The sequence below is a fragment of the Grampus griseus genome, assembly GCF_964374135.1.
Source record: "Grampus griseus genome assembly, chromosome: 15".
In the NCBI taxonomy this organism is placed as follows: Eukaryota; Metazoa; Chordata; class Mammalia; order Artiodactyla; family Delphinidae; genus Grampus; species Grampus griseus.
In genome coordinates, this window is record NC_139009.1 from 19,938,451 (window position 1) to 19,965,526 (window position 27,076).

At 40.0% G+C, this 27,076-nt stretch overlaps 2 protein-coding genes across 3 annotated transcripts in view; one reads left to right on the top strand and one right to left on the bottom strand.

The window, feature by feature from the left end:
- HADHA (hydroxyacyl-CoA dehydrogenase trifunctional multienzyme complex subunit alpha) overlaps positions 1-10,687 on the bottom strand; it is a 54,535-nt gene extending 43,848 nt beyond the window's left edge. The window contains exons 1-6 of the mRNA XM_082671716.1: positions 10,476-10,687; positions 5,569-5,610; positions 5,405-5,475; positions 3,747-3,880; positions 1,692-1,830; positions 583-702 (exon numbers count right to left, since the gene is read on the bottom strand). Coding sequence (XP_082527842.1) covers positions 583-702; positions 1,692-1,830; positions 3,747-3,880; positions 5,405-5,475; positions 5,569-5,610; positions 10,476-10,542 — 573 coding nt within the window. The 5' untranslated portion in view covers positions 10,543-10,687. The remainder of the gene's footprint in view (positions 1-582; positions 703-1,691; positions 1,831-3,746; positions 3,881-5,404; positions 5,476-5,568; positions 5,611-10,475) is intronic.
- Positions 10,688-10,828: 141 nt separating this feature from the next.
- The window catches only part of HADHB (hydroxyacyl-CoA dehydrogenase trifunctional multienzyme complex subunit beta), a 36,308-nt gene continuing 20,060 nt past the window's right edge, over positions 10,829-27,076 (top strand). For both annotated transcript variants that reach the window (XM_082671718.1, XM_082671717.1), the window contains exons 1-4: positions 10,829-10,951; positions 16,829-16,903; positions 17,009-17,053; positions 25,554-25,653. In XM_082671718.1, coding sequence (XP_082527844.1) covers positions 16,837-16,903; positions 17,009-17,053; positions 25,554-25,653 — 212 coding nt within the window. In that variant the 5' untranslated portion in view covers positions 10,829-10,951; positions 16,829-16,836. The remainder of the gene's footprint in view (positions 10,952-16,828; positions 16,904-17,008; positions 17,054-25,553; positions 25,654-27,076) is intronic.

Here is a 27,076-nt window from a genome sequence, read left to right on the forward strand (position 1 = left end):
GCATCGGCAGGCGGACTCTCAACCACTGCGCCTCAAGGGAAGCGCTAAATTTTACTTATTTATTTATTTGTTTATTTATTTATTTTTGGCTGCGTTGGGACTTTTTTGCTGCACGCAGGCTTTCTCTAGTTGCGGCGAGCAGGGGCTGCTCTTTGTTGTGGTGCGCAGGCTTCTCACTGCAGTGGCTTCTCTTGTTGCAGAGCACGGGCTCTAGGTGTGCAGGCTTCAGTAGTTGTGGCACGTGGGCTCAGTAGTTGTGGCTCAGGGGCTCTAGAGCGCAGGCTCAGTAGTGTGGCACGCAGGCTTAGTAGTTATGACTCACAGGCTCTAGAGTGTAGGCTCAGTAGTTGTGGCGCATGGGCTTATTAGTTGCTCCGCAGCATGTGGGATCTTCCCGGACCAGGGCTTGAACCTGTGTCTCCTGCATTGGCAGGCAGATTCTTAACCACTGCGCCACCAGGGAAGTCCAGTTTCTAAATTTTACAATGAATACCCATATTATACCTTTTGTACAGAGGAAATAGATCTAAAGGGGCACATAGGACCGAGGTTCTCAAGTTAACATGGGTATCTTAAACTCACCATTTTGGGTAGCCTTTGTGTGCCTCCCGCTCCTGGTAGGATTCCCAGCAAGACTTCAGGGGAACCCAGAACTGTTTTCTTATCTTTTGTTGCTATTCTGTATTGGCATGAAATGGCAAGCTTCAAACAAATGAAAGAAAATTAGAGTGTTAAAAAATGTAAGTTTGTAACATCTTAGGATATGTGAGGGTCTAAATATTACTCATAAAGCAAGAATGTGCCCCCAGAATAAACCGAAATTCCTTAGGCTGGCATTTGATGCTTTCTACAATTTACCTTTCTGGCCTTACTCCATACCTTTCCCCTAAGTTATCAACCTCTTTTTGGGTTGCAGATCTCCTTGAAAATCTGCTGAAAGGTATGGAAGCTCTCAACAGAAAAATGCACACATAATTATATATGCACCCCAGGTTAAGAAACCCTGTGTGATGTAAAGACTCTTCAATCAAGCAGGCCTACTTACGGTGCCCTAATTAGGCTTTGTTTATCCTTGTCTTTGCTCACACCATGCCACATGTGGAATGTTTTCCCACTACTTTCTGGTTAATCAAATTCTGCCTATCTTTTAGGACCAGACACAGGTTTCCTTAATTAATACACGTGAAAGTGTCTAGTATAGAACCCAGCATGTGATAAATGTTCAATAAATGTTATTTTCTTTTCCCCTCCTTCTTTCTTACATGCTCCAGTTTGGTAAGCATCTCTTCTCTCAAATCTTGTGTTATTTACCATCTTTACTACTCACAATACGCTTGACGAACATTATGCGTTATGTGTCTCAACTAGACTTCAGTAGCTCAACAGCATGCATCACACTTTTCAATCTCTGCCTCGCAAACTTTAACAAGGTTTTTTAGAATTGATAGGGGCCTTAGAGAGCTAGTTCAAAATCTTCTCAGTTTGTAAATGAAAACATGACACTTTGGTTCACTTGCTCTGTGCCATGAGAATAAGGATAAAAACCTATCCAGAAATTTGGTAGCTAAAAACAAGGCTGATTCTCCCTCAACAACTTTTTTTAAGGCAAAATAGTAGCTAAAGGTTTGCAGCAGGTGAATCCCAACAATGAGCTGGACCGTTGTCTCAATGACTTTGGAATAAATCTGTACCTCAAGTCCTCCTCCTAAGCAGGATCCATTGATGGCAGCCACAATAGGCTTTGTGGACTTCTCAACTTTCTCAAACATTCTCTGTGCTTCCTGTGATATTTGTGTTACCTCTTGAGGGGTCGTGCAAGCAGTTAACATGCTGCAGTAAACATGAGAGAAGAGAACCAAAAGAAACCAAAGATAAAACCATAACCTATTTTGTTCAATACTTCATCCACCATATCCTTATCCTATCATATATCAATATTCGGTAGTGAATCTTCAAACACTCAGAAGTTTAAGAATGATTTTGCCTCAGATAGCACTAATATCAGTGATATCATCTCTCGATAAAGAGTGTTAAATTTCTGGATTCAGAGAACATGAAACAAAACATGTTGAATAAATTTGTGTTTGTTTTGGTAACAAATCATTAGATTACAAAGCTCTGTACATGAGAAAATCATCTTCTGGTAAATATTTTCACAAGCAGATTAAACATTTTCACTATCAGGTAGCTTTCGGATTAAACATCAATCAGAATGACAGAAAAAAAGGCTTCTATTACAATAATGTTGTCCTCAATGTCCTTTAATTTCAGTTTGTTTCATTTGCTACTTACTGTTTCTGAACACATTTAAGCTGTGGGTTTTTTACTTTTGACCAAAGACAACTAATTTTCTGTCATTTTATATGCTGGGACTTGTTCAGCTAGCCTCACACAAGCTACAAGTATTTTCCTATGGATTTAGGTAGCTACTACCAGGTACATCAGTGTCTTACTAGGCTTAAATAACCAAGCTAGAAGAGAAAGCACTTGATGGAGATAACTTTGCTTTTTCTAAAAAATAAACATAAACAAACAGAATATTTATGAATTTCTAATTACTATACATAAAAAAAGAAGGGTATACAATATTGAACAAAGTTTAAAAATATACAAACACCATACATACAAATTACTAAGCCAATAATGCTGGCTATCATTGCCTAAACTGCAAAAAATAATATAACAAATACCCATATTTTGACAGAATTAATAACCGTTAACATTTTAACCCAGTAAACTAATATTAAGGCATCATCTCTCCTTACTTTTGCTTTAAAGAATTTTAAAGAAGTTATATATACGTACATTATATCATTGAAAAAAAAGAAAATATTAGCTGTATTGGTAAAGTAGCCTTTGACCCCTGAAGTTCTACCAGCCAATTCATTTACCCTGAAACAACCATTTTCATGTTTGTAGTGTATTCCTCAAACCAACTACATATTTGTATCCATAAATAATACAGAGAAGTATTCATGTATGGTTTTTAAATGTTTATATAAACTATAAACAGTATCAAACATTCTGTAACTTGCTTTTTTTTTAACTTAACATTATGTTTTTGAGTTCTAACATTATGCTGTAGATCGTTAGTTCCTTTGAATTGTTTTTGTAGTATTTTATCTTGTGAATATTCCACATTTACTTATCTATTTCCCTCATGACTGACGTTTAGCTTGTTTCAAATTCTTCACTATTTTAAAAAAACTATACAGGACTGAACATCCCTATGCATGCACGGGTCCTTAAAACCAAAGGGTGGGATTTCTCTAGCATATATACCTAGAAGAGGTATCACTTGAATATATGATATGTGCATTTTCAGTTTTACTAAATTTTATCAAATTACTCTCCAAAGTGGCTGTACCAATTTGCATTCCTACTAGTAATATTTAACTTTCTCATTTTCCCAAGTCCTTGCTAATATATTTTCAAACTTTTAAATGTTTGCTGGTCTGGTGGATGAAAAAAAGGGTATCTCATTGTTAGTTTATTTTCATTCTACTCAAACATTGCTCCTTGAACTACTACTTCAACTTCTTTAAAGAAAGGCTGTATTCAGTTTTATAAGGTTTAAGCAACAAGTCCTTCTTTTTTATTAACTTTATTAAACTCATGAAAATAATTTTAAAAAAACTTGCAGAGAATATTTACTTCTACCTTCTTTTAAAATGAGAAATGATTAGGCCTAAAAAAACATACCGTTAGCCAAGGTAAAAGGTGACTTCAAAGTTCCTAAAACTTACTTGAGATCGGCACCTGCAATGAAGCACCCTGGCTTTGATGAGATAAGGACAGCACTTCTGATGTGATTGCTAGACCAGACTTCATTCATTACTTCTATGAACTCTGAATGCACTTCTTGACCCAGAGTATTCACCTACCAAAGGGAAATACATATAAATCTAAGGGTTTAAATTCGAAGTAACAGATATGCAAATCACCATCAAATGCTATTTTGATTATAGGAAATACGTTTAACCAGGAGAAATATACTGTTAAAAGAAAGAGACAGGGAAACAAACAAACAACCCAGCAGCTGTCTATTCAGCTGCTTTGGGCAACTGTAAGCACCCCTCCCTCTAAAAATATTTCTACTTAAAGGAGGAACTCGTATTCCTGAGGAGGTCATATTCCTAAGTTTCAATCATATGCAGGCTATAATTAAGTCTACAAACATTTATCAGCATGGAAAAAATTTGTATAATGTTAAGGAAAAAAGAAATCAAAATTAGACATATAGGGCTTCCCTGGTGGCGCAGTGGTTGAGAGTCCGCCTGCTGATGCAGGGGACATGGGTTCGTGCCCCGGTCCGGGAAGATCCCACATGCCGCAGAGCGGCTGGGTCCGTGAGCCATGGCCGCTAAGCCTGCGTGTCCGGAGCCTGTGCTCCACAACGGGAGAGGCCACAACAGTGAGAGGCCCGCGTACCGCAAAAAAAAAAATAAAAAAATTAGACATATAGTATGATCTTAATTTTTAGAATATTATTTGCTGAAACTGGATTAAATGTTAAAAGTGGTTATCTTTGGGTTTGGAGCATGAATGATTGTTATTCTCCTCTTTATTGCTTTAAAATGTCCTACTATAGGTATCTGTTATTTTTGTGTTCAGGAAAAATGGTCAACTTACAAAAAATGTCTTAAGTTTGAATCATTGCTCAGTAAATGCTAAGATTTACTCTAGTGAGGGGGACTGCCTCTTACTTTCCTTAATTTGTGATAGTCGTTAATTGCTTACATCTAGGCCCTCCTACTTCATTGAGGCCTCTGGTAATAAGATTTCTGAAATATGAAATCTTTACACCAACTTTAGGTGAGGGAAAAGCATGAGTTCCTGCAGTAAAGCTCTTCTTGGCAAAAGACTGGATTAATGCTGTATGCTTTTTTGAAGTTGCCAAAAACAAATGAAGCTCCACTTTGAACAGAACTTGAGTTCTAATATATGAACTGCACCGGGTCATTCAGGTCCCGTAGGAAACTTAACGACATTTAACCCAGCCAAATTACTGTGAATAATGACTTATGTCAGGCAGGTTAAGGAAGCCGATTTAATAACCTCATAGTTAAGATGGGTAGGTCAGTTTTAATTCTTATAAACAAAGCTTATAATTTGCTTCTTATCTAATAAACCACCTTATCATTCTACAGTGTAACAAAAAGATAGTTTTATTAATCCTTGATGTTAATCTGACAACTAAAGTCAACTAGGAGGAATTCTTAAACAAGGACCTCTGCTGAAGAAAACTGCATTCCTTGGGCGATTTCTCAAACTCTAACCATCAAAACTGTAAGTTCATGTGATAGGATTACTGCCAAATTGGTGGATTTCTTTCTTTGCCATTCAGGACTGGATTAATGAATGTAGTGAGTAGAAATAAACTGCAGCAAGTTGAATTAGGTACCTTCGAATTGGGTGAGTTAATTCGAATAACTGCTACGTCCCCTTTGACTCCATAGTTAATGTGGGTTCTGGCTAAAAAGAGAAGGAAAATTTATTTGTAAACATGTTTATTGCTAAATAAGTATAAAAAGCAATGTAAGCATGTCAACAAGAAATTAAACTTACTCAGCAAAGCAGAGGACCTTGTAAAGTTGCGGCAAATATAACCTGTAAGAAAAAGATATTTCAAAATTAATTATTTTACAAAACAGAATTTCCATAGTACCTGCTATACATAACAAAGCTGGACTTTATAACAACCACAACAAAACAAAGTGTTCTAAGCCATTATTGTGACCACTGCTGTATCTTTTTGTTTCAATTATCAGGTCAAATGATTATCTGGATACTAAATGTGGTGGGTGGAAGAATGGCCTCTCAAGGATGCCCATGTCCCCAGAAACCCAGTATGTTAGGTTATATGGCAAAGGGAAATAAAGGCTGCAAATGGAATTAAGGTGGCTAATTAGCTGACCTTAATACAGGGTGATTAGCCTGGATTATTCAGGTACACCCCATGAAATTACAAAGGAGGAGAAAAGGCAAAAGAACCAGAGATGGCAGCACGAGAACTCATTTTGCTGGCTTTGAAGAAGTCAAGGAATGCAGGCAGCCTCTGGAAGCTAGAAAAGGCAACGAAATGGATTTTCCCTTAGAGCATCCAGAATGAACACAGCCCTGCCAACACCTTTGATTTTAACCCAGTGAGACTCATTTCTGACATCCGTAACTGTAAGATAATAAATTTCTATTGTTTCAGACACTAAGCTTGTGGAAATTTAGGGCCACAATAGGAAACAAATACACTAAGAAATAAGTAATCTACAAAGCGATCCATAATGTTAGTTCCGAATGTATTCCAAATATATCTCAAGCATGTTCTCCAGCCAGGTCCTCTTGCATTTCTATGGAGAGACGGACTTTCCAGTGTCATGAAAAATAAAATCAAGGGGCTTTAGAGGCTCCATGTTTCTCTCTATCCGGCAGTTCTTTAAAGGAGGGGAAGCGAAGGCACAGGAAAAAGCAGCTTTATACTGCTTTCAAAGGCAAAACAACATACTATTTAAAAAAAAAACAACTAGATGGCACCAGAACCAGAGTGGGGTGATCGCTGGTTCTGTCTGCATTTGTTTTTCTTTAAGCAATCCAAGTCAGCCCTCATGGTGCAAAGACAAAGGACCCGAGAGTCCAAAGCCGTGGGTTCGACCATCAAGTTTATTATTTACTAGTTGTATGACCATGTACAAGTCTCTCAGAGCATTTCAGTGTTCTTATAAAGATAGAGTAAAAGTGATGTAATGATTATAAAAGTACCTATAAGTCAAAGTCCTACACCAAAGTAAATTAAGATAAGAGAAGCCAGCCATCTCCTCAATCTCCAGTGCCTCTACTTCACTAACGATATACTTCCCTTTGCTTTTCCATCATTTGAGATGTGTGTCATCTGTATTTGTGACTCTTCCTTCTTTATATCTGTATCATGGCTCCACAACGCCTTATCTTGAGATTCTGTCTACAAGGATCTTTGCCTTCCCTGCCCAAATTTTATCTTTATTACTCACTGTTTTGTTCTCTAATCGTTGCATCTGTAGCAGGTGTTTCCCCCAACTAAACTGTAATCTCCTCCAACATCATCTCATAGTCATTTATATTCCACAACAAAAATCTAGTGTGGCCTAGAGTGAACAGAAAGACAAAAATCCCTGTCTTTGTGGAGGAGGTGAAAACGGGCCTGGCATAGAAAGGAGTTTCCCTATGAAGTAGAAATTCTGTGGGAGGGGAGCCAGATAATAGGCAATTCTAGCTAGAACAGGGTAAACTGAATTAGTGAGAAGGAACTGATCAGGAATGCAGAGTGGGAGAAGATGGGGTGGAAAGACAGATAAAAGACAATAAAAATAAATATGAAAATAAATATGTTAGAAGATAAGTGCCTAAGGAAAAAAGAAAACAGAGCAGGTGAAGGGGCTTGGACGTGGGTTGTAATTCTGAAGACCAAATATTTGAGACAACAGGTTTGAGCTCATTAGCTTATAAACCATAAACTCTCATCCACTAACCTACCTTTCCCCCCATATAGACATACACAAAACCTCCTCTAAATCAATAGAGACAAGAAACAAAGAAAAAACCAGCAAATGTACAAACGTGTCTGGAAAACAATTTCAAACCACAGTCAACTAAATCAAGTTGAAGTACTCAGTAGCTTTGCTTTTGGAATCCAGCCTTCCTCACTTCCTAATTAGGAGAGCTTACTTTAGAGCAGCGGTCCCCAACCTTTTGGGCCCCAGGGACAGGTTTCATGGAAGACAATTTTTCTACGGACCGGTGGGGGTGTGGGGTGGGGGATGGTTCAGGCGGCACTCGCCTGCAGCCCCGGGGGTTGGGGACCCCTGCGGTAGAGCAGCTGGGTGAACTTTAGCCTATATTTCCTGTGCCAGCAAAAGAGAGAGAAACCTCTGGCCTACTTTGTAATCATTTAAATAATTTAACTCGAGAAGATACCTACAAGATACCTACAAGATCGAAGACTACAGCAGTGCAGAGAGCTGGATTACTGCTAACACAAATTTCAAATACGAAAGTGTTACTTTTGTTGTAACAATCAACAGCTTTTCTCAATATTTAGTACCGGGGGAAGGGACAGGATTAAGGAAGTGAGAGTCAAATTTAAATATACACCATCTACTAAGGTATTTGCCTCCAATTCTTTTCCTGTGAAATTATTCTACCACTTAGGTAATCAGGAATTTGAATTTAGAGTAAGAGTGGGAAATAAACAAGATATTTTGGTCAAGATGTGATTTTCATTTGATAGTCATACTCAGAATTGTAGCACTCAGGCAGGAATGGGTCAAAACTTCAAGAAATACAAAGCAGCATCAAGAGATTTTAATCATCCATCATTAAACGTCATAATCTCATTAAATGTTTGGCAATGCCTTGGCATAGACTTTCAGTTAGGGTTAGGGTTAGGGTTAGGGTTAGTCTGTTGAGTCTAAATGGCAATCCAGGTGTGCAGGTAACTTTAAATTCACTTTCTAGACTTTTTTTCAAAATTTATACATTGCTACTAAAAGGAGCAATAGCTATAATAAGCTATATTTTTTAATTTTTAAAATTAATTTTTATTGGAGTATAGTTGATTTACCATGTTGTGTTAGTTTCTGCTGTACAGCAAAGTGAATCAGTTATACATATACATATATCCACTCTTTTTTAGATTCTATTCCCATATAGGTCATTACAGAGTATTGAGTAGAGTTCCCCTGTGCTATACAGTAGGTTCTTATTAGTTATCTATTTTATATGTGGTAGTGTGTATATGTCAATCCCAATCTCCCAATTTAACCCTCCTTCCTCAAGCCATATTTTCTTATAGGTTAAAACACAATGCAAAATATATACACACATGTGTGTATATATATTTCTATAAAAAAACATAGAAAAACTAGGCTTGTAACCTTTTATCACATGTAAAATGTAAAAATTACTTTAAAAAAGTCTCATATCTGTATCAATAGAATCATAGTTCTTCAGGGCAGGAAAGAGTTATAACAGCTAACGTTTATTAACGTTAACAGTAGCACTTACTCCACGAAAAACTGCTTTACACCTAAAATAACTCCTTTAAAGCTCACAAGGTGGTATTATTCCCCATTTCACAAATGAGAAAACAGACACAGAAATTACTTGCCCAAGGTCACCAGAGGGTAAAAGGCAGAGCTAGATTCAAACCCAGAAGTCAGACTCCAAATTTAATGCTTTTAATTGCATTACCTTAAAATCAATGGAGGGGAAGCTCAAAAATATACATTTGATATTTTTAAAGTGTTAAACCAAAAATGTGGAAAACAGACAAACTGTCAGGTCACATGACCAAATGCTAACAGTAGGTATGTGAGTAGTAAGGGAATGGGTGATTCTTTTTTTCTTAATCCCTTTCCCCAGTCTTCACAGCATTTCAATTTTCTGTAATCTTACGATTGATGCGCGCGCACACACACACAAAGCAGTCCTGTGGAGACTAAAAACATTGGTCGAAATAAGAAAGCAGAAGAGATTCAATCATTCGAAATTAGTCCCTTACAGTAAAGGGAGATTCCAGGCACTCCTCCAAAAACAGCATGCGGTATTACCCCGGGGGGTTCAGAAGGAGGAAGGCATATTATAAATTATATTTCTAATTAAGTAACCGATATTAAGTACAACATGCAATAAAAAGTCACATTTCACCTTAAGATTTGAGATGAAAGGAAAATGCTTGATTTTCCACAGTCACCCACTTTAACTTTCACCGCCAGTTTGAAGACAAAAAGACAATATAGCTAATACAAGCTAACTGGGTATCGTCAGAAACAAGGGTAGAAATAGTTGTAAAATTATCTAACACCTTGCTCCTTAAGAAAGAGAGTATCTGCGTAATTTTAAAAAAATGCTTCTTCTAGCAAATTGCAGAACCTACCCCTTGAAAATCAATATATTATACGTTCATACTGGGATTATTGGAACTGCAAGAGTTGAGCTTCCTATTGAAGTGTGGTAATAGGTACAAAAAAGGTTTTGGGGAAAAGGGGCAGGGAATGGCAGTAATTTGCAAGGCTGGTTAATTTCACACAAGGTTTTAAGATGCCTCTTGTTACAGGCAAGGTGCAATGGAGCCACAAAGATGTGACAGACTGGACTGTCCTAGTCCTCCTAGTCCTCCCAATCTCGTAGGAACAGGCTCAAGGCCATCATTAAATGAAATGAGGAGACCAGCGGAAAGTGCCAGACCGGGTGGACAGGGCTCAGAAACGTTAGGGCTTATGGAGCCCGAAATCGCTGCAGGACTCATGAGAGAGGAAATGTCAGTCCCTGCGCCAGGGAACAAGAGACCAGATCCCAGAGCAGCATCCCTCCCCCTTATCCAGGGCTGGGACCCTGGGCCGGGGCAGGGAGGTGGCAGCGATGGGGAGACGAGGCTCCGGGGAAGCTCGGGTCTCCGTAGCAGTTCTGCCCGGGGCTGTTGGGCGCCCTCAACCAGGCCTCACCTGGGCAACGGAGCATCCTGGAGGCAGTGAAGCGGCTGAGGCTGCCAACCGCCCGGGAAGCCACCATCTTGAGCAGAAGAGGACGAAAGTGGAAGGCGCTTCAAGTCGGGGGAGCCAAGCAGAGGACTTTTCTTTCCGTAGTCTGGCTCTGGCCAGGTGCCCGATGTACTGCCTGACTAAAACCGCTATGGCGAGCTGCCGCCGGTTCCTTAACCTCGCCCTTTGCTTCTGGCTAACCGGGCGGAAAGGACACCTTCTCCGCGGGGAGGAAGGAAGGTCAGGGAAGAGAGGGACAGCGTTCCGGATTTTCCAGTCAGGCAGCCGGAGGGCAGCCCGGAAGGCCTGCGAAGCCCGCGGAGCCGGTGGGAAGGCTGAAGGGTCCTTTCTCGGCAGGGCCCGCCCCTTGATCCAGTCGGGGCCCGTCGCTCGGATCCAAACCTTGCTGGCAGCAGGAGTCTGAGCCCACGCGAGCTAAGGTGAGACGGCGCGTGCCCTCGGCTTTCCGCCTGGCCTTTCCCCGGCGAGTTCTGCACTTCCTTTCCCACCTACTACGCCCGCGGCCTCCTCCTCTCCCTGGGGCTGTGGAGTTCGAGGGAGCGGAAGGAAGCTTCTCAATGGGGCTCTCCCGTACCAGTGCAATTTGGGCAGTAATTTGGCCTAGCCTTCGGTTTGTAGCTCAGAGCAGCGGTGTCGCCTGTGTCTTTTAATTTATCATCGCATGTTAACGAACTGTTGGCTTGTGTTTGTGTCGGTTTAAAGCGCTGGCCTGTGTTCCAGTGTTGTTGTTTCACCTGCTTTGCCTGGAGCCAGGCCGGCGGCAATAGAGATTCGGTACAGGGCCCGGGGTTTACCCCTTTTATGTTACCGAGGGTGGGTCTCGGTCGTGTGGCTTTTTCGGGACTCGAATGTGGGAGGAGCTGAGACATGCCTGTGTCCCGCTCCGAGATCCAGGGCTCAAGATTATTTTCTAATCCGGAGGGGACCCGGAGATCATCCGGTCATTCATCATCCCCTTCACTTTATCGGTGAAGCCCATGAATCAGGGTGAATGAGTTTACCCATGGCCGCAGGTGGTAGAAATAGGCCTAGAGGTCTGTTAACTTCTAGTCAAGAGCTCTGCATTGCCTGAAAGCTGTTTTTGTGCTGGAAAGATAGGCTTGAGTCCTGGAATCAAGTGATTGACTACAAAAAGTAATGTTGAGGGCCCTCTAGGCCCTTTCACCATCCTCTCATTTAATCTTCACGATCCCAAAATTGTTATTTACATTTTGTAGATGAAGTGTGGGAGGCTCGGAGATTATGTAAATTTTCTGGTAGGTGGCAGAGCCAGGATTCGGCCATAAATTTAAGTCTCACTGTTCACCGGATTGACTGTTCCGCAGGAGAGGGAGCAGGAAGAGGCAGGGGTAAATGGCAGGGAAGTTGAGACTGAATTGAGGAGTATGGAAAGAAAGAAGAGAGGTTTCTGTTTAAAGTTCAAGTCAAATAGTGAATCCCCCATCACTGTGAACACCTTAAGCAGAAACTGCATGAGCAGTGATCTCTTAATATGCAGAAAGGATTCTTTATGACCTCCAAAGGCCCTCCATCTCATAAGGTTTTTACAGTTCAAAGCTTGCCTCCTGCCCACATAATGCTCTTTCTGCATCTAATTCGGTGTAGCACTTACTGTTTAGATCAAGAGTGGCAGACTTTTTCTGTAAAGGGCCAGATAGTAAAGAGTTTAGGTTTCACAACCCACATTGATCTCCGTCACATATTCCTTGTTTTGTTTTGCTCTACAACTTTTTAAAAATGTAAAATCTGTTGTTAGCTAGAGACCCATGGGTTGAAGTTTGCCATCCCCTGATTTAGGTCACGCTTTGGGCTCTTGATTTTTTTGTTTCCTGTATTCTGAGCAAAATCATAAGCTCCATCAAGGGCAGAAATGTTATGCTTCTCACTGTGTCTTACATAAAGGGTAACTAAATACATTTATACCATCACCCACTAAAATTAATAGCAAACACATGTATAACCCTTACTATGTATCAGGCACTGTTCTAAGTGCCATATATATATATATATATATATATATATATATACACACACCTCACAACAACCTATGAAGTAGGTACTTTAATTATCTACAGTTTACAGGTGCATCTTACAGATGAATTATCTACATCTTACTCCTAAAACAGAGAAAGAAAATGGCCTTTGGAGGTCATCAAGAATCCTTTTTGCAAATTAAGTAGCTTGCTTAAGGTCATAACAGCTAGGGTACAGCCAGGATTTGGATTGGGCGGTTTGCCTTTAGTGTTTGTGCTATTAAGGATATTGTGGACTGTGTCTTAATGATACTGTAATAATGAGCTGTTAGAGCCACTCCATCTTGCTTTCATTACTTGTTTAGCCCCTTCTTCATGTTACTTGCTCCTAGGTTCCTGCAACTTCATGCATCTTTCTATAGTTGCACACCCTACTCAAGCCTACCCAGGCTCCCCAAATCCTTGAGTCAAAATGTATTTCCTAAAGCTTAAAGCGGATGACAATAACTAGGTCATATATTGCTTAGTCCTTCTTTCTTTTGAAATCTGTCTCTACTTTTTATTAATTTTTGATGGGATGTATATTCTATTTAATTTTTTTCCCAGAAACTTCAGGAAGTCTAAAGAAAATAACTATACCAATAACTCCACCACCCAAAGATAACTACTGTTAACATTTGCTTTGTATTTTTCTGGACTTTTTAAATGCATTTGTATGTTTTCATCTATCTATCAAGATACTAGTATATGCAGATTTTCTATAAAACTAGAATTATACTGTACATTAAAAATAAGATGCTCATTGTAAAAAAAATTTTAAGAAGACAGAAGAATATAAAATGACAGTCCCTCTTTATCTCTTCCATATATAGATTCAGCTTTATGGATTTTCGTCTCTTTCTGTCATAAAATGGAGTCTTACTATATATATATTATTCTGCAGTCTGCTTTTTCATTTAATATATGTTGTGGACATCTTTGCATGTCATTATATACATGTATGTCATTATGTTTCATTTTCCTTTACAAACTGCTGAACAGTATTCCATGGTATGTTTGTAATATTATAATTTATTTAACCATTTCCTCCTGTATGCATCTACATCTTGAGTATTTCTATTGGCTAGAGATCTATGATTGCTACATATACAACTTGAATATTTCTGTTGCTTAAAGACCAATAAGAAGAATTACTAGGCTCAGAAATTCACAATTCAGAATCTGAGAGAGAAATAAAAATTGCCTCCCAAAAAGGCCTTACCAATTATACTTTTATCAACTGTATATGGAAGTGCTTAAATAAATCCATTCTCACAAGAATTGTGTGCTAACCATATTTTTAATTTTTGCCACTTAATAACCCCAAAATGACCTTGTTTTAATTAAAAAAAAATTTTATTGTTAGTGAGGTTGAACATTTAAATTTTTATTTATTTGACATTTTTTTTCTTCTGTGAATTGCTCATTTTTCCTTTTGGTCATGTTTCAGGAAGGAGCCTTCCAGCTGCAAATAACAGAAAATTAAACTTAAATTGGCTTAATAAAGGGGATTTGTTGACTCACAGAACGGAAAAGCACAGTGGGAGGGTGGGTTTCAGATACGATTCAATCAGGGCTCTAGTTTCTTTTTTCTGAATTTTCAGCTCTGTCCTCCTTTGAGACCAGCTCTACCCTTAAACTAGCTTTTATCATGTTTGCAAACTGCTCTAGCCATGCCAAGCCTCAGAAGGAAAGAGTATGTTCCAGAATTCCAGGCAGAAGACTTGAATGTCAGACTGACTAAGACCATCCCTAAATCGATACCAGTGGTCAAGGCAATACCATGCACCATTATTTTAGGCCTTGGTTGCCTGAACCAAAGAGAATGAGATTATTCTGATTGGTTTAAACCCTGGAGTTGAGCTGGATTCAGTCCCATGTAAACCACATGTGGCAACTACATAATGGTGTGAAATGGATATTGGGGTGAAAACCACAGATTCCATTATAGATTGCTTCTCTTTTTCCTGTAATTTGTAGAAGTTCTTTATGGAGTATGGGATTTAGCCCTTTGTTTTCCATGTTACAAATACTTTCTCTGAATCCATTGTTTGCCTTTTAACTTTATTTTAGTGTCTTTTGCTATGTAGATATTTTAAATGCTTCTTTAATCAGTTCTTTTAGTTATTCTTTTCCATTATGGCCTCTAGGTTTTATACCATATGTTGGAAGCCTTTCCCCAAGATTATAAAAATATTCTCTGATATATTCTTGTAGTAAGCTAGAAAAATATATATTTAGATTAATGCATCTGTAATTTGTACTTATAGTGTGAGCTATGGATCTAATTTTTTTTCAAATGGTTAGCCATTTTCCCAACAAATCTATTGAGTAATTCACCTTTCTCCCACTTATTTGAAATGTTATCTTTATTACATACTAAATGCTCATACACATGAGTATGCTTCTGAACTTGCTACATCCTGTTCTGTTGATTAGTTTCATTTATTACTGTGCCAGAATTGAACTGTTTAATTACTGGTACTTTATAGAAAGTTTTGATATCTGTTAGAGCAAGGTCCCCCTTTTTTTCAATCAATATTTTCTTGACTAGTTTCATGAATTTTATTTCAAGAGGAACTTTACTTATGGGGATTTATATTCCAGACTCAAGTGGCATCAAATGTAGCTTCTGGAAAAGTGGTGCCCATCTCATGGGCCAATTTGTGTCTCCAGGGCCAGAGTCCCTTGAGTATACCTAGGCTGGTAAGCCTAGAGGTTGGACTCCTCCATCTCTTTCCAATCCATATATTTGGTAAATGTGGTTTTTTTTTCTTTTTGGAAGCCACAGGGCATCTGTTTTTAGTCAATGATGACCTAAGAAAAGTTAAACAAGGCTTTTATATTGGCTGTTGCTGTGTAACAAATTAGTCCAAAATTTAGCAGCTTAAAACAGTAAAAATTGATTATCTCATACAGTTTCTGACGGTCAGGAATTTGGGGGCAAATTAGCTGGGTCGTTCTGACTTTGACTTTCTCATGAGGTTGCAGTCAGAATGCTGGCGAGGGCTGTAGTCATCTGAAAGCTTGTCTGCGCTAGAGGATTCACTTCCAAGCTCAGTCACATGGCTGTTGGCAGGAGGTGTCAGTTCCTCATCACCAGAGCCTCTTCATCGGGCTGCTCCTGAGGTGCCAGCTGGCTTCCCCTAGACCGAGTGATCTGAGAGACGGACCAAGACGGGAGCTGCAGGATCTCTTAACAGCCTAATCTCGAAAGTGACATCTCATCATTGCTGATGTATTCTTTTGTTACACAGACCAACTATGTAAATAAGAATTCAGGGAAGTGGAATTACTGATCAAAAGTTAGGTGCAGTTGCAGTTTTTTGACAGTTACAATAATTGCCAAATTGCCCTCCATAGTGATGCACCTGTGGAGGTGCCATCAGTTTACACCCTCAGCAGCAGTGTATGAGAGAGCCTGTGTGTGCAGGCTCCCACATGATGAATACCAGCCCTTAAGTCAAATATTATACCTCGGTGCCGTTTTAATTTGTATTTCCCTTATGAATGAGATTGAACATCTTTTCATGTATCTAAGAGCCATTTGTATTGATATTTCTGTTTCTGTGAACGGTTTGTTCATATCCTTTGCCAATTTTTTTCTTACTGATTTGTAGGAACTCATTTTTGGGAATTTAGGGAAGTATTTAATATATTTTATATATTTTAACATAGAGGGGTTTATATTTTTATTATTTTGAAATAATATCAAGCTTATAAAAAAGTAGCAAGTGCAGTGTATGAACTTCTTTTTCTTACAGCAGTTAAGATGTGATACTGCACTATCTCTGAATACTTTAGTGTGTATCCCCTTCAAATACAAACATTCCATAAGGCATTCTGCATAATCACAATACAACCATCAAAATCAGGAAGTTCACATTGGTAGCTTCATGATCATGTCCAGCAGGCTCTACTCCTTTGGCCCTAGAGAAAAGCGTAAACTCTGGAGCTAGACTATCTGGCTTCAAATCACAGCTCTGCCTCTTACTAGTCTTTCAATCCCTGTATGCCTCCGTTTCTCATCTCTTACGAAGGGTGTAATAATCATGCGTACTTCTTAGGTCCTTGTGAGGATTAGATGGGTTACTGCTTAGATTAGTGGTTTGTATACTATGTCAGTGTAGCTATTATATTATTAGAGGAATGGTAGTTGGTAATAGAGTAAATTTTAAAGTATTTTATAGTAGTCATGGATGAGATATCAGAGATCATAGACTACACTCTAAGCTACAAATTGTTCAAATAACCCAGAAAGTCTTTTTGTTCTTCTCTTTTTAGATTTAAGAATGACTTCCCTCTTGACTTACACTTTAAAATATCTTCCCAGTACATCACAATGGACCCTCAGATTTTGTAAGTTTCATTTCTTTCTTTTTAAGATTAGATTTGGTTGTGTAAGCATCTTGCACAGACATGGAATTGTACTGCTTTTTGTAAACACTTTATTTTGTCTTCCAGCTATGAGACCTCTGAGCTGTTCCTCCCAGTTACGAGCTGCCGCAGGTACAGTAATTTGTAAAAAAAAGAAAGAAAGAAAAAAAAAGTCTGATTTAGAAGTTAGATTCTAGAATCTAAATTTGTGAATTTTGAATAAAAACCAAAACTAGTTTGCTAACTCTCCCTTTTGTTGAGCAACATGAACATCACTGTTGCCTTTAAATTAAAACAATATAGGACCAATCAGTAACAACAGTACATGGTGTAGGGTGGGCTCGAGGATGTTGACAGGAGGCTGCTTTCTGGGATATGGAGCCTGATGGAGTCACGCAGGTTCCATGAACCTTACTGGTCAGTTTAATCAGCTACTGGCTGTCAGTCCTAGAGATGATTAGCGTACAAACACTCTGGAGACTGCTGTGGAGCCAAAAGGTAACTTTTCAAACTTTCAGTGACAGGCTTCTCTGTTAATGAATATCCTCTTAGTCCATGTGCAAGAGGATGTGTGCATGAAATAGGTGTGACTGTGGAACCAGTTAATAACGGAAGGTTGTTCAGTCAGTATGAAATGAAAAAGGAAGGAAATTTGTTGATTTTATATGGTCTTTTAGACCCTTGGTAAAGACTTCTTCACTGTTGAATACATACTTTTGCAGAACCTACTGTAGGTATGTATCTTCACTGTCCAGCGCTAAAAATCCCCAGACAGGTTCTCCTTGCCTGGGTCCTGTATGGACTATGACTTCTGATTTTGGTTTTATTATGGTGTTTCTACTTGAATAATAGCTTAATAGAAAAAGCGTCTTACTAGGATTCAGAAGACCTCTGCTCTGTTCCAGTTCTACTTCTTTCAGGGCAGTTTGGCCTTGAACCGATCACTTTACTTCCCTGTGCTTTAGTTTCTTTATCTAAAAAAGAATAATAATTTTAGTCTTGTTAACCTCAAGTAGTTATGAAGATATTTCATAGCACTTTGAAAACTGTAAACTCAATATAAGTACAAGGTAGGAATTCCCTGGAGGTCCAGTGGTTAGGACTCTGTGCTTCCACTGCAGGGGGTATGGGTTCGATCTCTGGTTGGGGAATTAAGATCCCACATATCACGTGGCTCGGCCAAAAAAAAAAAATATATATATATATATATATATATGTACAAGATGATATTTTTATATTGTTTTACATAAGTATATTAGCAGGGGTCTGTTGCCTAATCTCACCTAGAAAAGTTTCACGTTGCCATGTAACAAATATATTTTCTGTGGCCTCTAAATTCTAATTAGAATATAGATTTGTATAGGCTCACAAAGAATAATTCCTTTCTATCTCATTTCACCTTTTCCCTAATTCTAATGTTCACCCAGGACTTTGCAGTCAGACAGATAGATCTGATTCTTTGCCAACCAGAAGAAGGTCACATTGCATACCAACAGAGGGAATGCATTTTTGTGGCACATAGAGTATTCTATTTCATATTGCTCTTAAAGTGTTTTGTGTTTCTGTCTCCCCAACTATGTTGTGAGCCCTTCTGAGACTTAAGACTTTTAGAGTCCCTGGTGTCTAACACTGTCCTAGCGATTTCTGTTAACGTTGATGGTGATAGTGATGCAAGAGGGCACATGATAAGACAAAGGAATGTAACCAGCTGATTTGAGGGGAGGGAGTGGGAATGTACCCATGCTGAACAGGTTTTAGGTTGCAGTAATTTTGTAACTAATTCCTCTTGGATTGCATGTGAATTGCATGTGAATATGCTTGACGGTGCTGTTAGGATGAAGGAATTAGGATAGAGGGGTACAGGTTTATTGATGTTTCCAGTCATCAGGTTGACTGGAAATGTGTCTGATGGAAATTTTGACTTATTTGATGGCTGTATATACTATGCATCTTCCTTGACTTACAATAGGGTTACATCCTGACAAATCCATCATAAGTTGAAAATATTGTAAGTCAGGACTTCCCTGGTGGCACAGTGGTTAAGAATCCGCCTGCCAATGCAGGGGACATGGGTTTGGTCCTTGGTCCGGGAAGATCCCACCTGCCGCGGAGCAACTAAGCCTGTGTGCCACAACTACTGAGCCTGTGCTCTAGAGCCTGCAAACCACAACTACTGAGCCCGTGTGCCACAACTACTGAAGCCCATGCACCTAGAACCTGTGCTCTGCAACAAGAGAAGCCACTGCAATGAGAAGCCTGCGCACCACAACAAAGAGTAGCCCCCACTTGTCACAACTAGAGAAACGCCCATGCTCAGCAATGAAGACCCAATGCAGCCAAAAATAAATAAATAAATGAATAAGTTTGTTAAAAAAAAAAAGAATATATTGTAAGTCAGAAATGCATTTAGTACATCTAATTTACCAAACATCATAGCTTAGCCTAGCCTACCTTAAACGTGCTCAGAACACGTTGGGCAAAATCATCTAACACAGGCCTATTTTATAATAAAGTATTGACTGTCATGTAATTTATTGCATATTGTACTGAAAGTGAAAAACAGAATGGTTGTATGAGTATAGAATGGTTGTAAGTGTATTGGTCGTTTACCCCTGTGATTGTGTGACTGACTGGGAGCTATGGCTCACTGCTGCCCAGCATCATGAGAGAGTATCATACCACTTACTGCTAGCCTGGGAAAAAAATGAAAATTCAGAATTCAAAGTATGGTTTCTACTGAATGTGTATTGCTTTTGCACCATCCTAAAGTTAAAAATTCATAAGTTGAACCATGGAAAGTCAAGGACCATCTGTTTATCTATATATCTATATCCACAGACATACATATATATAAAACAATGGTATACTATATGGCATGTCATCTCTCTGCTTTGATTGATTTTTTTTTAAATGAAAGGTTTTTTTGTTTATTTATTTATTTATTTATTTTTGGCTGCGTTGGATCTTCGTTACTGTGCGCGGGCTTTCTCTAGTTGCGGTGAGCAGGGACTCCTCTTCGTTGTGGTGCGTGGGCTTCTCATTGCAGTGGCTTCTCGTTGCAGAGCACGGGCTCTAGGCACACGGGCTTCAGTAATTGTGGCACGTGGGCTCAGTAGTTGTGGCTTGTGGGCTCTAGAGCGCAGGCTCAGTAGTTGTGGCACACAGGCTTAGTTGCTCTGCGGCATGTGGGATCTTCCTGGACCAGGGCTTGAACCCGTGTACCCTGCATTGACGGGTGGATTCTTAATCACTGTGCCACCAGGGAAGCCCTGATTTTTTTTTTTTTTTTTTTGGCTGCATTGGGTCTTCGTTGCTGTGCGTGGGCTTTTCTCTGGATGCGGCGAGGGGGGGCTGCTCTTCATTGCGGCGCGCGGGCTTCTCATTCTGGTGGCTTCTCGTTGCGGAGCACAGGCTCTAGGCACATGGGCTTCAGTAGTTGTGGAATGCGGGCTCAATAGTTGTGGCTCACGGGCTCTAAGCACAGGCCCAGTAGTTGTGGCACATGGGCTTAGTTCCTCCGTGGCATGTGGAATCTTCCTGGGCTAGGAATCGAACCTGTGTCCCCTCCATTGGCAGGCGGATTCTTAACCACTGCGCCACCAGGGAAGCCCTCTGCTTTGATTTTAATTATGTATGTGAAATACAGAATGTATATGTCAGCCATAGAATACTAGGTTTGGAGTTGGGAGGAGTGCTTGAGGTCATCTAATCTAGCTCCCATATTTGCAAATAAGAAATTTTTGGCAGAGCAGGGACTAGCACCCAGATATTTTAACCCCCTATTCAGATTCTTATACTACATTGCTACTGAGTGCGCATAGCACTGTGGAATATATAAAAAAGAGCCTTTGAGAAAATTCTGATGTGATTAGGAGCCAGTGTTCACATGAAACAGAATTAGAGTCCTTTGGGTGACTGTTCAATATATAATGAATATTATTTTTAAATGTGACTTCCAGTATTACTTTAATTACTTTATAATATGCTAAATTGTTTGGCCAATTTTTGCCCCATAGGTTGCCCTAGAAGTTAAGAGGCAGGAACTACAGGTGGCTGTAGTTATCAGGGAAGGCTTTATTTAGGAGGTGGAATGTGAACTAAGCCTTAAGGGTAGGTAAGGATTAGATGGACAGAAAGGAGCCACTCAGATGGGAGGGTATATGAATGAAGGCAAGGGGTGTGCAATGAAGTCAAGGCTGTGAGGCACTGGGGGCTTGCTCATCTTGCTACATGTTGAGAAGTGGTGGAGAATGTTTTTGGATCATTCAGTTGGAACCAGGTAAAGCAAGGAATTTGTTGGAAGAGTTAGGAATTTGAATTTTATCTGAAAGTGTGTAAAAGGAACATGCGGTCAGTTCTTAAAAAGTGGAATGATGTGATGGTATGTCATCTGACTTTTCCTCTCATCACTTTATTCCCTCCAAGGTCAGTGACAAGTAATCTGCAGATCTTCAGACTTAGCGGCCTTTTTTCAGTCCTCATTCTCCTTGAGTGTTGAAATATTTGACCATCCTCTGCTCCTTGATACTCTCCTGCCTTTGCTTTCATGTACTGTTTTCTCCTCAGTCTCCTACCACCTCTCAAGTTCACCCTCTGTCCCACATTTTCTCTCTGCCCTCTAAATGTGGGGAGATCACAAAACCAAGTGTCTTTTATTGTGAGTAAGGGGCCCACTCAAGTTAGGGAGAAGAGGGCTTGAGTACTACAGCTAGGGAGGTATTAGGAACCAAGCAGCTCTAGGGGCAGCCACTTTGTCTCAGTCATGGCCACATGGTGTGTCACTTTCCTGGCCTTCCTGCTTCTCTTTATATATATTCTTCTTCACTCCTCTTGCTGGCTTCTTTGCTCGCTCAGGGTTTTTGCTGCCCCATAACTCTGACTTAAAAATAATTTCAGTTTATTATCACCCTGGTTCTTCCTCATGGCATTTTTTCAGCTTCAACTAATTGGTATTTTTCTCCATGCTTTGCTTAGATTCCTGTGAGAGAGAATCAGATGCAGCTTATCACTTGTAGGTAGATGACGTGGGTTACTGGTTGGCCACTCTATGGATTGACTTCAGGTAGTCAGGTAGTACCCACCCTGAATCTAACCAGCTTTGGGTGTGGGCTTAGGGACATGACGTCTATGATTGCCCCTTTGCAGGGACTCTAAGCAGGGCAACTCCATTTAGAGGGGGCTATGGGTGAGCAGGCACTGCAAAATATGTCTCTACTTTTCTTCTGTTTTTTTTGTTTGTTTGTTTTTTGTTTTTTTTTTTGAGGGTAGAAAGCGAGATTTATTGAGTACACTGCAAGGGAGCAGCGGGCGAGACCAAGAGGGGGTCTTCCCTGGGGGAAGAGAAACTGGGCTTCATTTTGGTCCCTTTTGGTCACGCTTGGATTAATGTTCTACCCTTATGGTGGTTAGGGCTACATATGTCATAGCTCAATCTTCCTGGTATACCAACTGCTTGCGACCGTTGGTAATTTCCATTGGGGGAGGGTGTGATTGTCTTATCTTGAAAGGACCTCCCCAGCCTAAGATGGCTGTTGTATTGTTAAGCTCCACATTTCCCCCCAACAGATCAGCAAAGTCAAATCACTGACATCTGGGTGACAATATCATCTCATGCTACTTCTGCTGAGAAGGGGCGATGTGGGGTCCCAGTTGGCTTTGCTGATCAGCTCTGGGGCTGTGGGATAGTGTGTGAATAGAAATTTGGGGAGGCCTGTTCAAGAGTAGTCAACTATATTGATTCTAGTGGTTGGAATCCTTGTCTTGTCACCATTTGTAGCTTGATGGAATGAAATCGTTTTTTTAGTGACTCACTTGAAGTACCTGGAAATGTTGGTGGATCAGGATGGACGGTCCTCAAGGGAGGATGGAAAGAGAAGGGGAATCTCACAGCATGCCTGGATTCGCCAAGCCGCTGCTGCCGACTGCACCAGGCGTTGGAAGTGAGGAGTACCAAGGCTAGGGCCAAAGGACATTGCCACCCGATTAGGCAGGGACGGTTCGTCGGTATGGGACTGGGTTTTAGGTCCGCTGAAGAGTTGCCTTGGCCAGGATACGCAGTCCCCCGGTCTCCAGGGACCTCAGACCATCGGCAGTGTTGAAGAGGAGAAAAGACCATTTCCAGAATGTACCTCTTAGGGCGAGAGCAAGTTGGAGTCTCGTCCTGGAGGCCTTTGGGTCCCACCAAGGAGCAGACGTGGCCATTTGCCCTGAGTCAGCAGGCCGATCGCTACCTGTTGGAAGACGGATCAGAAAAGGCAGAGAGAGGAGAGAGCGGTCTGGTCCCTGTACTGGCCATCAAAATGCCCACAGAGTGTGGCAATGGGGCTGGCAACATGGGTGGTGAAAGAATTTACCAAGCCAGAAGTGAGGGTAGAAAGCGAGATTTATTGAGTACAACGTAAGGGAGTGGCAGGCAAGACCAAGGGGGCATCTGCCTCTTCTGTATTCTAAAATGCATATATATCATGGCTCTCCCAGCTACACCTCACTTCTCTTTGGAGCTTTAGTTTTGCATTTCTAGCTCTCTGTCAAATGTACATATCCACCTGGGTGTCTCTCCATCACCTCAAAGTTAGCATGTTTAAAATTGAGGTCACTTTTCTTCCAAAACCAGTTCTTACTCTGTGTAGAATAACTAGGTTTTCTTAGTCTCTAAGCTTCCTTTATAATCCTGTTTTCCTTTCTTTCCATATCTGATTGGTCACCAAAATACATAGTCTTCCTTTATAAAATCTCTTGTATTGGTCCCTTCCTTTCCATTCACAATGATACTGCCTTTATTTTGGCCATTAGCACTACAGGCTTGTTTTTGCTACAGTCTCCTTGATAATCTCCACGTGCCTGTATCTCCTTCACCAATTAGAGCTGCGAGGAGAATCTTTGTACCCCATTTTATCATGACTCTTAGCTTTCACTACTATTTTCTTAAAGTTGGTTGTCGATATTTATCATAAGTAGCTCTCTATGACATAAGTGGGTGTGGTAAGGTGATTGTTAAAATTTTATTACCAATTCTTTAGGATTTTTCTTTATCTCTGGTAATGAAGGAATGGTGATAGGAGATGAATTTCAGCATTAACGGCAATAAGAAAAGAATGAGACACATGTAGATACACAAACACAGAGATCTTCCAGCTATATTGTTAAGTCAGAAAAGTAAACATAATACACAAGTGTGTGCATGTACATGCATAAAAAGAAAAAAAGTGGTAAAGTATATACACCAAATTAGCAGTATCTACCTCTGGGAAGGCAATTACATGGCAGCAGAGGACATAAAGAGGGAACTTTAGTTTTACTCTCCATATTTTAGTTATGTTTATCTTTCTCTTCTTTTAACCACCGGGATATGTTCATGTTTTATTTTTTAATTAAAACATTAGAGAAAGGTTGCTCTCTTTTTTTAAAATTTATTTTATATATTTATTTTTGGCTGCGTTGGGTCTTTGTTGCTGCGCACGGGCTTTCTCTAGTTGTGGCGAGCGGGGGCTACTCTTTGTTGCGGTGCACAGGCTTCTTATTGCAGAGCACGGGCTTCAGTAGTTGCGGCTCGCGGGCTGTAGGCGTGTGGGCTCAGTAGTTGTGGTGCACGGGCTTAGTTGCTTCGCGGTATGTGGGATCTTCCCGGGCCAGGGCTTGAACCCATGTCCCCTGCATTGGCAGGCGAATTCCTAACCACTGCGCCACCAGGGAAGCCCCAAGGTTGCTCTTTTGATGTTAGAAAATAACTAGACAAATTGAGCCAGAATTCAGGAAGCATTCTGGGTTTTTGTAGAATGGCAGTAGTCACCAACCAAATGCCTTTATTTCTACATAGAAAAGCAAGAATATTAAGCTATATGAAGACTAAACGATATCAGTCATTGTAACTTCTAATATTAGGGGCAGACTTAATTGATTGCTTTCAGTGGAATAGATTGTCAAACATTTGATTAAAAAAAAACCCAAAAAGCAATTTGTTAATGGCATAAACAACCTTATCATTAGGTATAATCTCTGTATTTAAATATTTTTTGGAAATTTGTAAATGCTAGTTAATTTCTTAATCTTTTTTTTTTTTTTTAGTTGAAGTGGTTTGGTAAATGACAAATGCAACTTGGCATTGAATGATATAATTCTTCTTAGAATGTCTGTCTTTAAAAATGTAAAAAGTGGGCTTCCCCGGTGGCGTAGTGGTTGGGAGTCCGCCTGCCAATGCAGGGGACACGGGTTCGTGTCCCGGTCCGGGAGGATCCCACATGCTGCGGAGCGGCTGGGCCCGTGAGCCGTGGTCGCTGGGCCTGCGCGTCCGGAGCCTGTGCTCCGCGACGGGAGAGGCCACAGCAGTGAGAGGCTCGCGTACCGCAAAAAAAAAAAAAAATGTAAAAAGTCATTTGACTTCATATATTTTTTTTTTTTTAAATTTTTTTGATGTGGACCATTTTTAAAGTGTTTATCGAATTTGTTACAATACTGCTTCTGTTTTATGTTTTTGTGGTTTTTTTGTCCCCGAGGTATGTGGGATCGTAGCTCCCTGACAGGGATCCAACCCGCACCCCCTGCATTGGAAGGTGAAATCTTAACCATTGGACTGCTAGGGAAATCCCTGACTTCATATATTTTAGTTAATTGTTCTTTGAACTTTCTCTTAAAGCTGTCCAGGCGAAATCGAAGCGAACCTTAGCCAAACCCAACCTGAGGAACATTGTGGTGGTGGATGGTGTCCGCACTCCATTTTTGCTGTCAGGCACTTCGTAAGTATGAAATGATTTTGCTACATGTTCTTTCTTTCTGTCTTTTTCTTTTTTCTCTCCAGCTGTATTGAGGTGTGGTTAACAAATAATAACTGTATATATATATATATGTATATATATATGTGTATATATATACATATTAAAAAACTGTATATATATATGTATATACATTGTGAAATGATTACCACAGTCGAGTTAATTAACACATCCATCACCCCATGTACTTTATTTATTCCTTTTTTTAAGGCACTTTCAAAAGGGATCTTTGTCAGTGTAACCCAGTAGGTAATACTATTGCTAGTGGACTAATATATGAAAAACATTTTCATGAAATTAATACAGAATAAGTCAAGCCAGTGGTGAAATAATGTGACAAAATTTGTTTTTTATCCATTCTGCTGAGTAAGCCTCATGTAGTGTTAGATTGAACCAATCATATTTTAAAAACCTAGTGTGGGACCAGATAGTTTGCTTCTAACAGAGATATCCTTTCCTCATCTGAAGATAAGTACTGTACGTTGTTTCTGTGCCTCTTCAGAAGTTTGAATATGGAGGATGTGGGCCCATGGGCATTCTGAAGGGCCTTTAGTCTGTGGCTTTGGTTTCCTGGAAATTATCAGAATTGGAGTTGATGGACTGGTCCAAACCCTGGTACAGCACAACCCCAAATAAATGGAATAAGAATGATCCTAGACCAGCCCCCAAGTTCCCCAGAACCAAACTGCTATTCTCCCTAGACTTTTCTCCTCCTTTTTCGTCCCCAAGTGAGGCCCAGGCTGTCCAAAAGTTGACGATGGGCTTTGGGAACTAGGTGCAAACTAAATGAAACATTGGTTCTATTCTGTTTAGATTGTTCTATTGTTTGTATTTTGAACTAACAGTTACTAACTTAAAAATATTGCTAGGGAATGCCAGGCATCTGCTAAAAATAACAAGACCTTTCTGTACTAATATGGGAAGATCTTGAAGATATGTTAGGTGTAAAAAGCAAGGTTCAGAGCAGTGTGTATAATGGCACCGTTTGTGGAAGATACAGACCTGTGTGTGTGTACGTGTGCACGCGCATACGTACACAAACAATAAACGTTCATTTTTAAACGATGGTTTAGAACCTAGAGAGTATTTTTCTTATATAAGTGAATGCTGGTGAAGTTTCTTCATTCACCCTCTTCTCTCAATATAGTATTATAACTTTCCTGTACTGACACAACAGCAGTAAGAGTAAGAATCTGTAGCTTTAGCAGCAGAGAAGTGATGAGAGGGGATCCTCCTTGTACTCAGCAGTAACAGGGTAGGAAAAGAAAGTTCCATCAAGAGAAAAGTTCTTGGCTAGGAAGACCATTTTTTTGTAAGGGCTGTTTGTATACTGTGTAGAAGTTTGATTCCGACTGTTTTACTAGCTGTTAAAAAAAATACAAACACG